General features: G+C 34.9%; 2 protein-coding genes across 2 annotated transcripts; both read left to right on the forward strand.

Annotated features, from left to right (window-relative positions):
• Positions 1-333: 333 nt before the first annotated feature.
• On the forward strand, positions 334-5,294 carry LOC114387711. The gene is made up of 4 exons (XM_028347918.1): positions 334-656; positions 1,446-1,661; positions 3,168-3,578; positions 3,709-5,294. The coding sequence occupies exons 1-4, from the start codon at positions 450-452 to the stop codon at positions 4,696-4,698; spliced, it is 1,824 nt and encodes a 607-aa protein (XP_028203719.1). The 5' UTR covers positions 334-449; the 3' UTR covers positions 4,699-5,294.
• A 2,857-nt stretch (positions 5,295-8,151) lies between these two features.
• LOC114385952 lies at positions 8,152-11,982 on the forward strand. Its single transcript, XM_028345979.1, has 3 exons — positions 8,152-8,196; positions 10,544-11,418; positions 11,964-11,982. Exons 2-3 carry the CDS (start codon positions 10,550-10,552, stop codon positions 11,980-11,982), a joined length of 888 nt encoding a protein of 295 aa, XP_028201780.1. The 5' UTR covers positions 8,152-8,196; positions 10,544-10,549.
• Positions 11,983-15,346: the final 3,364 nt, after the last annotated feature.

Raw genomic sequence — 15,346 nt, forward strand, 5'->3', positions numbered from 1 at the left:
ATATTATATTTAATTTATATATTATAATTTTAATTATTTTGACCCCTTCAATTTTTTTTAAAGCTCCGGGACTGCATAAAACCTTAACCCAAGTTATTTCATAAAACCGTTTGGTCTGATTTTGATATAAATGGCATGTTCGGTTCAACAAGAGGTTGTTCGAACAAGTGAAACTACCGATTCGTGATTCGTCCGTCAGGTTCAAGCCAACTTTTAAAAGGAGGTTAAAATAAAATAGATTTTTAATCATTTATATTTTCGATTATCTTAGTCAAATTAAAAGTATGCAAAGAATAACAATTTATTCTAAAAATTCAAAAAACCATATAAAGGAAAAACGGTGTCGTCAAGCGCCGCTTCTCTGGTGCCAAGTGAAAACAGAGAACCCTATTATTCTCGCCGTTGTTGGAAGCAGAGCATAGAGGTGGATAGTGGTAGTCGTAGTAGGCATGGAGGAGGAAGCGGAAGAAACGAAGAGCGCAGTGAGAATATTCGTCGGAGGATTGGCGGGAGCCGTGAGCGCCGAAGACCTTCGAAGCTTATTCGCGTCTCTGGGCTCCGTCCAATCCGTCCAAACCATCCGAACCAAAGGTCGCAGCTTCGCCTACCTCGACTTCCTATCCGACCCCAAATCCCTCTCCAAGCTCTTCAGCAAGGCAAGCACTAACAATTTCTTTTTTAAGCGAGCTGAATGACGTCGTGTGATTCATGTAGCCGACCTCACCTGATAGGATTAGTATAACTCTAGATAAGGCTTTTACACCTCACAAAGGTAAGGTTTTAAATACGGGTCGCGGTCGCATTGCGGTTTTGTTGCGTTTGTTGGTATTGCGGCAAATCGCGGATAAATGCCGTCGATGCAGTTGCAATTAATAATTAAAAAACCTTGTTGTTGTCCAAATCATGGCCGCGGACCGTTTTTAAAAACCTTGAGGAGAAGTATAAAATGATAGAGATAATTCCCAAAACTTAAGGTACATAATAGTGATATACCAATCGTACCAAGTAGATAGTTGTAACAATGGATGAGAGTCGTATGATTTAGATGTATTGCCTTGTTGTATGTAACTTATTTGTGTATGTATGATATGTTTGTGAATGAATTATGTTTAGGAACATCATTTTCCATTTGACTATGAGTGTACTTGTGTATGCTGAGATGAATATGATATGTGATGATGCATGATGCGTATGTGTATGAGATGTGGATGAAGTGATGCCATGGTAAATTTGTAAGATTTAAAATGTTAAGGGAAGCTAGCCCACACAGGATAGGATTCTTCAAGTGACGTGTTAAGTAAAGCCATGCACATCCTATGTGATCATGTATCATGAATGTGCTGAGCAAAAAAAAAAATGTATCATGAATGTGCATAAGTTTTTAAATGGGAGATAAGATTTTGTTGTTTGCAATACCTAATTTTAACTTTCTGTTGATGTGGCAGTATAATGGGTGTCTGTGGAAGGGTGGAAGGCTGAGGCTGGAGAAGGCCAAAGAAGACTATCTTGTGCGTTTGAAGAGAGAATGGGAACAAGGCGCTCTAGATGATGCTACTCAAAAACCACCTGCTGCTGCTATTGAGGAGGAAATTCCCAGCACCACACACTCTTCCGAGTCAAATACCAAACACCTCAATATTTTCTTTCCCAGATTGAGAAAGGTCACTTATTTAGGTGTTTGTATATCATGTCTTCATTTTTTAGACTATGCATTTTAATCTTGTGGGTTAGTATTGTGATGGTTGGGTATGGTGAGGGTAAGGGTGATGTGTAGGCAAGGCAATAGGATTGGAAGGAGTTAGATTGGTTATCTTTAGGTGCTGTGAATGGTACGTGTGGACCTAGCGATTGAGGTGTTGTGTGTTTTATGGTAAGGGGAAAACTTAGATGCACTTACTTATATGCTTTTGGTGTTGTTCTCTGACCAAAATTGGAGTTTCACCTTGGTAACCTATGCTGACTTTCAATGCAAGTTTTTTGTAGGTTGATTATCGAGGTAAAAATCTAATTCTGAATAGATAACAAAGACCAAAACCATATAAGGAATTGCATCCAAGTTTTCTTCTTATGTTAAATTGAAGGAAGAAACTTTCGTTGAGTTAATATTCAATAACGTGTAGAAAATCAAGATAGGCCTGTTACTGTTAGGATGGGCCCTGTTAGTTCGGCCTTGTAAGTTGAGAGTAGGACTTATAATCTATTAGAATAGGTAAATTAGTGCAGCTCTAATAAATAGTCAGAAAATGAAAGGGAAAGGGAGTTAGTTGGTGAGGATTAGTTTTGGGTGGGAGAAACTAAGCTCTCTAATTCCTGGGGCAGTCATTCTTTTAGATTTTGCCCACATTCATTCTGAATTCAGATACCACACTGGTACGGATTAACAATTAGGGATTCATTCAATAAAAATCTCATTTCATTCTAGTTTCTATCAGAGACAAAGAACAAAGATTTAGGTTTGATTGCATCGCGTATCTGGGTAAATGAAAAATTATTGAGATATCATAGAGCTGAATTTTAGGTCTGAACGAAACCATCACATATGTCTCCCAGAATTTTGGATTAGAGACATAATCCCATAATGATGGAGACAATCTAATAGTGTAAATAAAATAACACCTAAGTAAGATAAACCCAAGCCCAAACACAGCCATACACAAGGGGACATGTGGAAATTACTGCATAGCCCTGGGATGGGACTAAAATATAAAATAATGCCAAAATAAAAATTTCTTATCTTGACTACGATCGATTGTGGAATCAGCCTATAATTGTCAGTAGTGCAGAATGTAGAAAATATTTGCTCTTTAGTTTACACTTTAGATGTGCAAGATCCAACTATGAGGATTTACTTCAATCAACTAATAAATGGTGCTCCCCTCTGTTGCTGCATCCTTAACAAGGAAATACATTATCACCATTTTTTGCACTTGGCAAAATTTGTAGGCACTCATAATGGTAAAATGTTGTTTTATAAGTTGTGTACAATGCATTTTCTGTGCAATGATTTTGATTTTTAAATTGCTTTATTGATTTATTATGTATAAATACATAATCATTCAATTATATAGAATATATTTTTGCCTTTGCATTATTTTTAATTATGTATAAATATATTATTTCTAAATTATTTGACTTGGTTTTTACATGTTACATATAAACCTGTGTAGGTGAAATCCATACCATTCAGTGGAACTGGCAAGCACAAATACAGTTTTCAGAATATTAAAGTTCCTCTACTCCCTGTGCATTTTTGTGATTGTGAGGAGCATTGTAGTCCTTTTGTCCCTGAAAGAGAAAAACTATCTATTGATAGGGCAGCTGATAGTGGTGCAATGAATGATGAAGAGATTAGCATAATGAATGCTGTGATGAACAAGCTATTGGGAAAACAAAAGGTTTCCAATGCCAAGAAACTTGGAGAGGAGAAGGGTTCTTTTGAATCACCTGATGCTTTACATTCTGATGAATGTGAAGATAGTGCAACAGATGAAGATGATCTCATTATCAACGTGGAGACAAAGAAAAATAAAACAGCTTTAACAGGGGACGAGGAACTTCAAAGGATCTTGGAAAACCAGGTTATTTATTTTCTTTTTCTGGGCTGGGGTGGGGGGAGTTTAACAAATTAAGGTCTAAGTGGTAATGTCAATTTCCTTTTATCAAAGAGTAGGTATTCTATTCTATCTAATTGTTCTATTCAATCTTCAGGAATCATGGTTGAATAAGACAAAAATTGCTAAGGAAGAACCCAACAAGAGCATGCCTCCAGTGCAAAAAAGGAGTAATAGCAATCATGACAAGAACAAGAAGAGAAAATCACTTCCCAAATTGGAAGTGTCTACTACCCCTGGAAGCAAGAGTAATATGCAGATGCTTCCAGATGAGGTAGGATCTGGTGCACAGCCTACTGAACTAGAAGATGATTTTGGGGAAAAAGTTTCATGGTCTCAGAAGTCTTCATGGAGAGAACTTCTTGGTGACAAAGGCAATACTTCTTTCAGTGCTTCTCTCATATTGCCAAAGTTGGACTCTGGTGAGAGTCAACAAAGATCTGACGATCAATCCACACCCGTATCTACAAACAAAAAAACTGAAAACATGGAATGGGATGGGCACCTAGGGAGCAAACCTACGAATCCACACGTGATAGAGGAGCTTGTGGAAGCTCAACCTACCAATAAACAAGTGATTGAAGATGTTACCAATAATAAGCATAATGTGGCAGTGGCACCTAATAAGACAGGTCGAGGATCTTCATGGCTGCAAAAACAATCCTGGACACAAATGGTTAGTCAGAATAACAATTCATTTAGTATTTCAAATATTTTTCCTGGCATTACTTTCCCAGAGCCAATGGCCACGGAGCCCATTGTGGAACCTGCCATTTCCAATGATTGTAAGCATAATGGTGTAGCTAAGGATACTGTTAATGAAGTTGTCAGTGATGGGTTTAGCTCAAGGGAGACTATACCAGTAAAGAGTCAGCATACTGGTGCCGATGACATTGCTTCTGCTTCAGTAGTTGAGGAAAAAGTTGAAACAAGTCCAAGAGAAAAATCCTCTGAAAATGTTGAAATAGGCGAAACTTGCTCATTTATGAGAAGTGCTGCATCTTTGAAGGAATGGGCAAAAGCTAAGGCTGCTATGAGTGGATCACTCAAAAGAAAACGTGGTCAGAAGGAAGATCAGAAGGCTTAGATAAGGCGGAAATATGACGGTTGAGCTACATTACCTTTCACATGGTTTGGTGCAGTATCATATCCACTGTCAGTTATTGTTTTCTTAGTGCTAGCAGATGAAAGTGAAAGGTAATGAAGGGAAAACTAATTTCCAGACACTTGGATAAAAGCAAAATGATATTTGCACTGTGGACACCATTGTCCACACTTTTCTTCAGTAAAATCTAATCTGGCTTGGACTGGTCCGATTGAGAGCTGGTCTAAATTGGTTGTTGGATCTGAAATCGTTTGTAACCATTGTGATCCAGTATAACAGGGTCAGTTTTCCTAGTGGACCAATGATTCGACCAGTCGAACTAGTCTGAGTGAATTGGTGACCTGGTGGGTTTCCAAGTGAATTGGTGTATTCTGAATTTTTTGAAAATTTTAAGGTATAGTGTGGACTTTTTAAGTCTGAATTTTAAAGGTATGAATTTTTTAAATTTTTTTTATTTGGTTCATGTGGTTCGACAAGTATATTGAAATTTGTAAGTTTTCTTGTTTTGTTACCCGAAAAGGAAGCAGCGGAAGGATGACGAAAGAAATTACAATAAAGTTAACATTGTTGGTGAAAAATTAATTGTCATAAAATTTATGATGAAAATTTACATGTGTATCTATTCTACGACCATATGGTTTGTGAATCTGTCACGGATCCATATGAATTATGGATCTGTAAAGTTACTAGGGATAATTTTAGAAAAATGGAAAAAGCACAGGATGCACAAGTAATTTGCTCGGTGTACTAAACAATTGCTTGTTGATCTGATATGCCAATTGAAAAGATAATCTTGGATTTTTCAGGGTGTAGAGTATATTTCATTAACCATATCATTTTGATTAGTCATCCAACTCACAGCTGCAAGTTCTTAAGATGAAGAAAAAGAAATGTCGTTTTATTACATTATTTTTGAGTAAATTACAATAACATTTGTGTAATTACATAAGTATTTTTTATTTTTTTTACCTTTACATTCACTCTCTCTTAAAGGAGTTATTAGTGTAAGATTTGAAATAATGTTAAGGGGATTGTAATGTTTTCAAACATGTAAGGGGGTGTTTGCGTAATATTTTTAAACTTAAAGGAGTCAGTGTAGGAAATAAAATCTTTGAGAGTATTGTTGTAGTTTGTAATATTTTTTATATGCATTTCTTATTATGTTTTTTATATGCAATTCTACAGTGTTGTTTTTATTTATTAAGGACATAATTGTCTTATAAAATTTAGTAGAATACCGTATGAATATGTATGCTTACTGGTTACAAAGATAAATTGTCTCATTATCAATGAAAGAGATAATTAACTTCTTGCGAAAGCTATAGGTCTAGTACCATTGCGTAGCACATGTGAGGCAAATCAATACATGATTTTTTTTTTCTATCAAACTCAAAAATATCAAAGGTTACCACTTTGACAACTAATCTAATAATAAAATTCTATAACTTATCTGATTTTGGCAATAGCTTCCCATATGAGGGTCCCATGCTCCAAAATCTTCCATGGTTCCACCAATTTCCAATTTCTCTATCAAAGTGTCCGTTCAATTTCTTAAATGACAAATAAACAAAGAGAAAGTTAATTTAATAATTAACTGATATGTTTGCGCCTTGATGCAATAAAACAGATGGAATTTGTACAAACTTTTGCAAATTATAACAGGCCTACAGGAATGAAGAAAATAAGCTAAGTACTTTATACTTGGTGCATTTTTGGTAAAACCAAATACGAAAACTGAGTGATATGAAAATTGTTACTTTACTTATAGTGAATTTCTCTCTCTCTTAATTGCTAAAAAAAGTAACTATATGGTGTGTAAAAAGCAAAATAAAATAAAAGCTAACTAACCAAGTTTTTATTGTGTAGATTATAAGAGTGACATTTGTAAACATAAAAAATAAATTAAATGTAACTCAAATTGCAAAAAACATAAGTTATTTTCATAGATCGAGGGGGTAGAGTTTTCAAAGCGAAAGGAACTAACAGCAACATCATATACACATGTAAATAACTTCCATTAATTTTACCCTTAAAACTTAACCCAACCAGTTTCCTATGCATATAGAGGTGAACTTGGTTAAAAATGATGAAGTGTAACCACGTTTGCGACGTAACACGTTTTTTTAAACAAAAAAGAAAACATATCTAAGAGACAATCAAAACCGATAGAGAGATAAAAAAATATAACTAACAAAGAGATTAAGAAGACCTTAGTCGCACAACAATGATGATTTTCTTTAAAAAAACATTTAAAAGATAAAGGTGGTTACTTAATTTAAGAGAAAACAATATTTTTGAACACAATGATGATACATGAGTAAAGAAAATAATGGTTGAATGTAGAAGAGTATATATCTACACACAAAAAAATGTAGAAGAATAAGCATATGAAAATAAATATAAATTTCATTGATAGAAACATGTTTATAGTAAGATGAACAAATTTGAGTAATTATGTGTTTGTATTGATGAAAAACTCAATGAGAGTATAATCAAGAAAAAAAAAAAAAGATGATAAAGTGACAGGTGGAGAAATATTGGACCATCCTACTTACCTGAAGATAAGGGGGAAGTGTTGGAGTGAAAATATGACACCAATGATGCGTCATTGTAACCTCTTTCCACATTACATAATCCCGCAGTTGGTAACCTGTCATATTTGCGTTCAATGTGACGCCCTCTACCCCTCACATATATGTACTAATAATAAAAGAAATAAGAAATCAAAATTAATTAAAAGTTTTTAAAAACACATTTAAATACAAGCCTTTCAAAAAGGGTAAAAGGCTCATATTCACTTTTTTAACATCACAATAAAACTTGTCCAAATAAATAATAAATCATCTCGGCTCAAAACAAGGTCGTCCGATACTTCATGCAATTAGTATAAAAACCTATACCCCAATGTCACATTCTATCAGAACATTGTGTTCCCGTGTCCTCTAGCATGAGGTTCTTCATAGTTATCCATCTAATCATCTGTTCCCACGAACATGAGGTTCGAGATCATCACAGGATCCAAATACAAATACCACGGGGAGTGAGGTATCACATTCCTAGCTAATGGAGAGAAACAAGACAACATGTAAATATACATATCATATGAATAAAAGACAACTTACTTAAGCATAACTCACGTCATTTCACCACTTTGTCGCACAACATCACATCACAACACCACACGTCTCATTCATTTTCACAACATTCACGTTGTAACAGCCGTAACTTTAATAAGTAAATAAGAAAATAATAAATTAATACATAAATAAATAAGAAAAAATAAAATAAAAATTATTAGGTCATAAATTCCCACTATATAAGCCAAATGTTAACCTAGAGCAGCTTTTTGGAAAACACATTTTGTTCCTTTCTTCTTTTCTGACGCACAAGAACCCTAACAGAGCAATCAGAGGAGGAGCTCTAGAGAGCACCAGAGACGCCACCATTGCTAACAGAGAACATTTAAGCGACTACCTCGAGGTAAGGGATGAGTTACTCACGCTTGGGGATTAGAATGAACATGTGTAGGGATCCCTAGAGGATCAATTTTTGGGTTATTTTGGGGTGTTTATGAATTTAATTATATTTTCATGTTTAATCGCGGATTGAGTGTGTTTGATGAACCAATTGGTGTTCTGTTGCGAGTTTGTTGCAGAATTGATGTGTTCTGTTGCGAGTTTGTTGTAGGATTGATGTGTTCCTGTGTTAGGTGTGTACCTTAGGAATTAGAATTCTTTATAATTAGCATAAAAATTGTGTGGTGGTGATTTGTTTATACCAGATATGTTGGCCTTTCAATCTTGTTCCTGTGCTAATGTATATTGTGTCCAAATAATTATTTTTTTTACACCGCAGTGTATACGTGTACATATATATTGATACTGTTTTTTTTTTTTTTATAAACTTTATATTTTATTTCACATGGGTGATTTCTTGTCATGAAATTCATAGGTATAGGGATTGTTGGATAATTGAATTGGCTAAAATCATTTAAAGAAATTAACTAAAGTTGTATTCACATAGTAATTAGGCATTTTCTTGATGTTGGCAACTTAGTTAAAATATATTTAAAATATAGGTATACATGTTGTTCATAGAAATCAATATGAGTATATATTTTATTGTTATGTATAATTTGTATTTACTTAATAATATATTTGATATTATTGTGATTACTTTATATTAATATATATTTAATACTTTTTATATGTTATATATAACATGTACGTTTACGTTTACGTTAATATATATTTTGTTATATATTTCGAATATAATATACTTATATATATATATATATATATATATATATATATATATATATTATGTGTATTTTATAGTTACTTGTTTATAAGCCTTGAAGTTAAATATTGTATGTTATTATTATTATGATACATTGTTATCTAATTGTTGAGTATATTTTGTAATTAGTTAGAGTGTGAAATGTTAAACTCTAAACATGAAACATGGTTGTGAATGAGTGTGTGATTGATATTTGTAGTGATATTACTTGTCATGTGAGTTATGAGTTATACAGTAACCCGACCAGTGTGTACTTTGAGAGAACTTTTATGCGCAGTGTTAAAGAAAATTGTAGGATTCCTAGTTAGGATCCTGAAGGGTTAAACTATAGCGCAATTTGTTAAATATGTTTGAAATATAAGAGTAAGGTCGTGGGTATTATATAACTCATAAACAGTGTCTGCGTGCAAATAAAAAAAATATTTTAGGGGTTGGACCTGAATCAGGAAGGTGAGGCCCAAACGGATTCTTCGGAGTCTAGGCCTTGGGGGTAAAGATACTCGGTTTGAGTGCTCCTTTAAGCCCATGTTGATCCCATGTGGTTGGGGCATTCTCGCAAAACAGAGTAACCCTGACTGGTCACCTTATGATGTTACTTAGTGAGAGTGACCGAGTATACCCATTGTGTGGTGTGCTTTGTCATGTACTCCTAAGCGCCCCAGTGTTGTTTTTTCACTGACATGGTACCACATTGCATATAGGCTTGAGTCTTAGTATAATTGTTGCATAACGCTTGTGTTTGAATTTCATTGAGTTAACAATTGTGGTTGATGTTATTTTATGGAGTGTGTAAACTTGAATGGGTGTGAATAATGTGTGCGATTTTGTGCAGTAATGTTATTTATATAAATTCAGCTTTAAGTATTATATGTTTCACATGCTCTAATGTTTTATTATATACGAATGTGATAACTCACTCCCGGTGTGTGTTTGTGTTTGGGCTGATTGCCACTTTGTTTCAGGTGAGCCTTCATATGATGAGTCACATATTAGAGATGGAGAGACTTAGTCTGTGATAGGGATTATGATTTACTGAATGATATAATTGTGTTATACTTTTCTACTTTAGTTTCTTTTTATTATTTATTTAGAGTGGACGACCTTGTTTTGAGCCGGGATAATCTTATCTTTTATTAAAAAAAAATAATATTCTATTATGTTTTCACTAAGTGGATGTGAACCTTTATCCTTTTGAATTGATTAAATTAAATGTGTTTAAAAAGAAAAATTATTAATTAATGTTGCATTTTTTTTTCTTCTTTTATTATTATGTGTTTATAATCTTTTAAATAAATTTTGTATGATTTATTTAATTAGTTAGTTATAATTGTAAGGGTAGAGGGTGTCACATTTAGTGGTATCAGAGCCTGGTTGAACCTTTCGTTCATGTGTGTTATGAGCTTTCTGTGTTTCCTTGTGTACTCTGATGTGTTGTGTTTGTTTTGTTTGATTAGAGGTGTACTCTATTGTGTTGGTATATTTTTATTTTATTTTTTTTCTTCAAAGTTTTGTTTCTTGCGTGACATAGGAAGTAATGGCTGCGAGAAATGAGCGAGAACGACTTCTTACCGAGGCCTTGAACAACTTGGCGCAAGTTATGGCCAATCAGGGAGGCGGTGGAGGAGCAACTATGTACCATGGGTTAGATCGCTTTCAGAGGAACAACCCACCTACTTTCAAAGGGGGTTATGATCCTGAGGGTGCTGAGGCTTGGCTAAGGGAGATTGAGAATATCTTCCGGGTGATGGAGTGTCAGGACCATCAGAAGGTGTTGTTTGCTACTCACATGCTAGCAGATGAGGCGGAGTACTGGTGGGAGAACACTCGCCCACGTTTAGAGGGAGCAGGTGGTGTTGTTGTCCAATGGGAGACTTTCAGACAAACTTTTCTGGAGAAGTATTTTCCAGAAGATGTGAAGAATAGGAAGGAGATGGAGTTTCTCGAGCTGAAACAGGAAAGTATGACGGTAGCAGAGTATGCGGCGAGGTTTGAGAACCTTGTAAGGTATTTTCCTCATTATCAGGGGGAAGCTGGGGAGAGGTCCAAATGCGTGAAATTTGTCAATGGCCTTCGACCAGAAGTAAAAATGATGGTAAATTATCACGGTATTCATAACTTTGCACAGTTGACCAACATGTGTAGAATCTTTGATGAAGATCAGCGGGAGAAGACTGCTTTTTACAGGAATGCCAATGCTAGTCATGGGAAAGATAAGAAGCCTGTGACTCACAATCGTGCTAAGCCATATTCTGCCCCTCCCGGGAAATATGGAAACCATTCTGGAGGACAGAGGACTAGTGGAGGACTTCAACCAGTTGGTGGGAGTTCTCAGCCAATTAACAGGGTGTCTCAGTCTGCGGGTAGAAGTAGTGGTGGTAGTGGTGCTCCTGCTATCTTGATTGAGTTTTTTCTTCATTCTTGAATCTTGAGTCTTGAATCTTGATCTTGATTCTTGAGATCTTGAATCTTGAATCTTGATTCTTGATTGTAGGCTTTCTTCTTGAGTCTTGAATTCTTCTTGATTCTTGAATTCTTGACTTGTTCTTGATTCTCTTGAGATGGATGTTCTTTGATTCACTTGAGCTTTTTGTTCATCACTTTTATCATCATCTTTTGTTGTCATCATTGTTATCATCAAAGCACCTTTGAATCATTGTTGATTCATCATGAAGCTTTGCTTCCACAATCTCGCCCTTTTTTATGATGACAACTTCTGAAATCAAGAAACACACACACACTTTTTCCTAGTCGGTCACTCTTATAAATGCTCCCCCTTTGTTTTTGAATTTATGCTTATCTTAAAAATAAGTTGATTACTTATGTGAATTCTTGATTTAATCCCATTTCTCTCCCCCTTTGGCATCAACAAAAAGCCAAAGTGCGTATCAAATAAATTTAATTTAAACATCCATTTAATGTTCATAAAAAATATCAACCAAATCATGAAGCAAGAAGCAAGAACCATGAAACCATGAAGCAAACAACCATGCATAGATAAATTATAAACTCCACATAGTCAAATAACATACTTAATAATTGTTCAAACATACCATGCAAAAAGGGAAATAGTAAATTGTTCAAATAGTATAATAATATAGCCAAAATACAAGGCTGAAAATCAAAGTACTAATATTAAGATATAAGTCTAAGATGATGGTGGCGGCGGTGGTGGAAGATCAAAGCTTGACCGGATGTAAGATACATCTTCTTCAGCCTTAGTCATTCTTGACTCCATTTCATTGAAGCACATATCCCCTTGCAGTTCCAAAGTATCGAACCTCTCACCAACAAAGGTTTGAAGACCATCAAACCTTTCCAAAATCTTCGAAAGAAGAGATGAATCTTCTCCCTCATGTCCTTCTTCACCAATATTTCTAGCACCCTTCTTTACCCATGATCCATCATGCTCCTTAATATAACCAAAGGATGCTATGACTGAAGCGCCTATAAGGAATGATCTCTTGATTGGAACATAAGGTTCTGAATCAAGAGGGATGTTGAAATGTTGAAGGAAGAGGGTAACAAGGTGAGGATAAGGCAATGGGGCATTCAATCGCAATGCCTTATGCATCCGATATCTAACAAGATGTGACCAATCAATTTGTAAACCTTTATGAAAGGCCCACATGACAATAAGATCTTCTTCAGAAACCTGGGCAAGGTTTGAAGATCTAGGAAGCAAAATGCAAACTATAAGGTAATGGAGGATGCGGCTTTCAAAAGCCAATGAACCGGCAAGAAGTCTTCCGGTCATATCCGCTTGGTTGGTGCAAACCAACCGGCGGGCATCATGCTCAGAGAAATCGAATTTCCATTCATCAATCAGTGCACCCTCAAAAGGCACACCTTCACTAGGCAATTTTGTTAAATCATAGAATAGGGATTGGTCAATGACCATCTTAATCCCATAGATTTCATACATTAGAACATCTTCATGAATTTCTAAATTTGAATAAAAAGCTTTAACTAACTCAGAATAGACAGGTAATTTCAGAGACATGAATGGAATAAGATTGGAGTTTTCAAATGCTTGGAAGCATTCAAAATTCTCATTAGAGAAGAACTCCATATCTATGAATTTTGGGTCTACAATGGAACGAGAGGAAAAGAGGTTTGTGTACCGTGTACGCTGTTCCTCTGATGAGAATAATGACCCAGAGGGAATGGAGGGAGGAATTGGAGCTTCTTGTGACTCGGAATGCCGCTGACTCCGACTCGAAGTTCCTTTCTGCTTTTTCGATGGTTCCGCCATTTGAAGAGTTTTTTTGGGATTTCAATCGGTTCAAATGAAAGAGATTGAAAAAATATGAAGTTTGGGCTTTGTGGGGAGTGGTTTGGACAAGAAATGAGTGAGATATGGCTGGAAGAAAAATTGGGGGCGAGGGTTTTCGAGAGAATGAAGGGTTGCAGGTTTCAGAATTTGAAATTTGAATATATAGGTGCAGGGACGCGTCGTAATTGATTACACAAATATGGTAATAGATTACCAGAGAGCAACTTTGCCAGAAATAACTGATTGTAATCGATTACACTATTATGGTAATCGATTACCAGTGTTTATTTTAGCCAGAAAATAAAAAATAGAAGGCTTTCTAGGAGAGAAGAAGTTTTGAAAACTATTTTTGAAAATACTATATTTGAAAATACTTTATGACTAATTTTCAGTCATGTAATTTACATATCATGTCATGCAAAAATATTCAGAACATGAAGATAATCAATTTTATCAAGAACAATTACAACACAAGTATGAAGAATATGATTTTACTTGAATAAATGAATGAATATTTCATGCAAATAGAATGAAATCAATCAAGCAAATATACTCATGATTTCAATCAATCCAAAAGACAAACAAATAAAGAATTGTTAGTCATCATAGTCAAATTGTTTGAATGAAAATTTCAACTTTAAGAAATTTTTTTAATAAGATAATGATTTTGATATTACCTTTTTCAGGATTGAAGTGTCTATATCTTCAAAGTTGAGAATCATTCTTTTTCTCCTTGTTTTTCATCATTGAGAGATGTTCTCGTCACTTTCATAATCTTTGGTTAAAAGATTAATCTCCTTTTCTGAACCATCGGATGAATCATTGTCATCCCATGCAATGTATGCTTTCTTAGTTCTTCTTTCGTCAAATCTTTTCTTTTCACTTTTCTCCGGCCATTCTTCATTTGACGGACAGTTGGCCTTGATGTGACCAATTTGATTACATTTGTAGCACCTAAGGACTTGAGAATCATCTTGTGATTTTCTTCCATGATTGAAATTCTGACGCCTGTCAATTCTTCTTTTCTTGATGAATTTATGAAATTTCTTAACAAAGAAAGAAAAATCTTCTTCATCATCTGAATCTTCTTCTTCGTTTTCTTCTTGTATTGAAGATGAGGCTTTAAGGGCTATGCTTCTCTTCTTTTTGTCATTTTCTTCATTCTGATTGAGGCATTGAAGTTCCATCTCGTGTTCTTGCAATTTACCAAACAAAGTGGCAAGAGACATGGAAGATAAATCTTTGCTTTCAGAAATAGTAGTTACCTTGGGCTGTCATTCCCTACTTAAACATCTTAATACTTTATTAATTAAATCTTCATTGGGAACGTTTTTTCCTAAGGATGCAAGATGGTTTACTATATGTGTAAATCTCTTTTGCAAACTATGGATATTTTCATTTGGGTTCATCCTAAATAATTCATATTCATGGGTAAGGGTATTTATTCTAGACCTTTTTACATTTGTGGTTCCTTCATGGGTTAACTGGAGAGTATCCCACATATCCTTGGCATTAGTACAATTTGACACTCTAAAGTACTCATCTATCCCTAGGGCTGAAGTGATGATATTTTTGGCTTTGAGATCGTACTGGATTTTTCTCCTATCTTCTTCTGTCCACTGATCTCTAAGTTTTTGGGTTGAAGTACTTGTGCTTTCATCTACTATTGTGGGTATATGTGGTCCTAATTCTATTGCTTCCCATATATTTAGATCTATGGCTTCAATGAATATTTGCATGCGGGTTTTCCAATAATGGTAACCCTCACCATTGAAAATGGGTGGTCTGTGAATAGAATTTCCTTCAGGAAACAAGGGATTTGAGGAGGTCATCCTACAAGAAACCTGCTCTGATACCACTTGTTGGATCGAGTGGCCTCAGAATAATTAAGAAGGGGGGGTTGAATTAATTATTCCTAGAACTTTACCAATTAAAAATTACTCTTTTAAGGCTTTTACTAAATTGTTAAGAGAAAGAGGAGTAGAAGAGAAACTTAACAGAAAGTAAAAGCGGAAATTAAATGCATAGCAGAAAGTAAAAAGTAGGGAAGAAGGAAAC

Source organism: Glycine soja, chromosome 15, assembly GCF_004193775.1.
Source record: "Glycine soja cultivar W05 chromosome 15, ASM419377v2, whole genome shotgun sequence".
NCBI lineage: Eukaryota > Viridiplantae > Streptophyta > Magnoliopsida > Fabales > Fabaceae > Glycine > Glycine soja.

Bases quoted from the DNA above. Each gene is read 5' to 3' on its own strand.
- LOC114387711 (XM_028347918.1), top strand. From the start codon at position 450: ATGGAGGAGGAAGCGGAAGAAACGAAGAGCGCAGTGAGAATATTCGTC. The intron at 657-1,445 runs GCAAGCACTAAC...TTGATGTGGCAG, and splicing joins TCTCCAAGCTCTTCAGCAAG to TATAATGGGTGTCTGTGGAA. The intron at 1,662-3,167 runs GTCACTTATTTA...AAACCTGTGTAG, and splicing joins TCTTTCCCAGATTGAGAAAG to GTGAAATCCATACCATTCAG.
- LOC114385952 (XM_028345979.1), top strand. From the start codon at position 10,550: ATGGCTGCGAGAAATGAGCGAGAACGACTTCTTACCGAGGCCTTGAAC.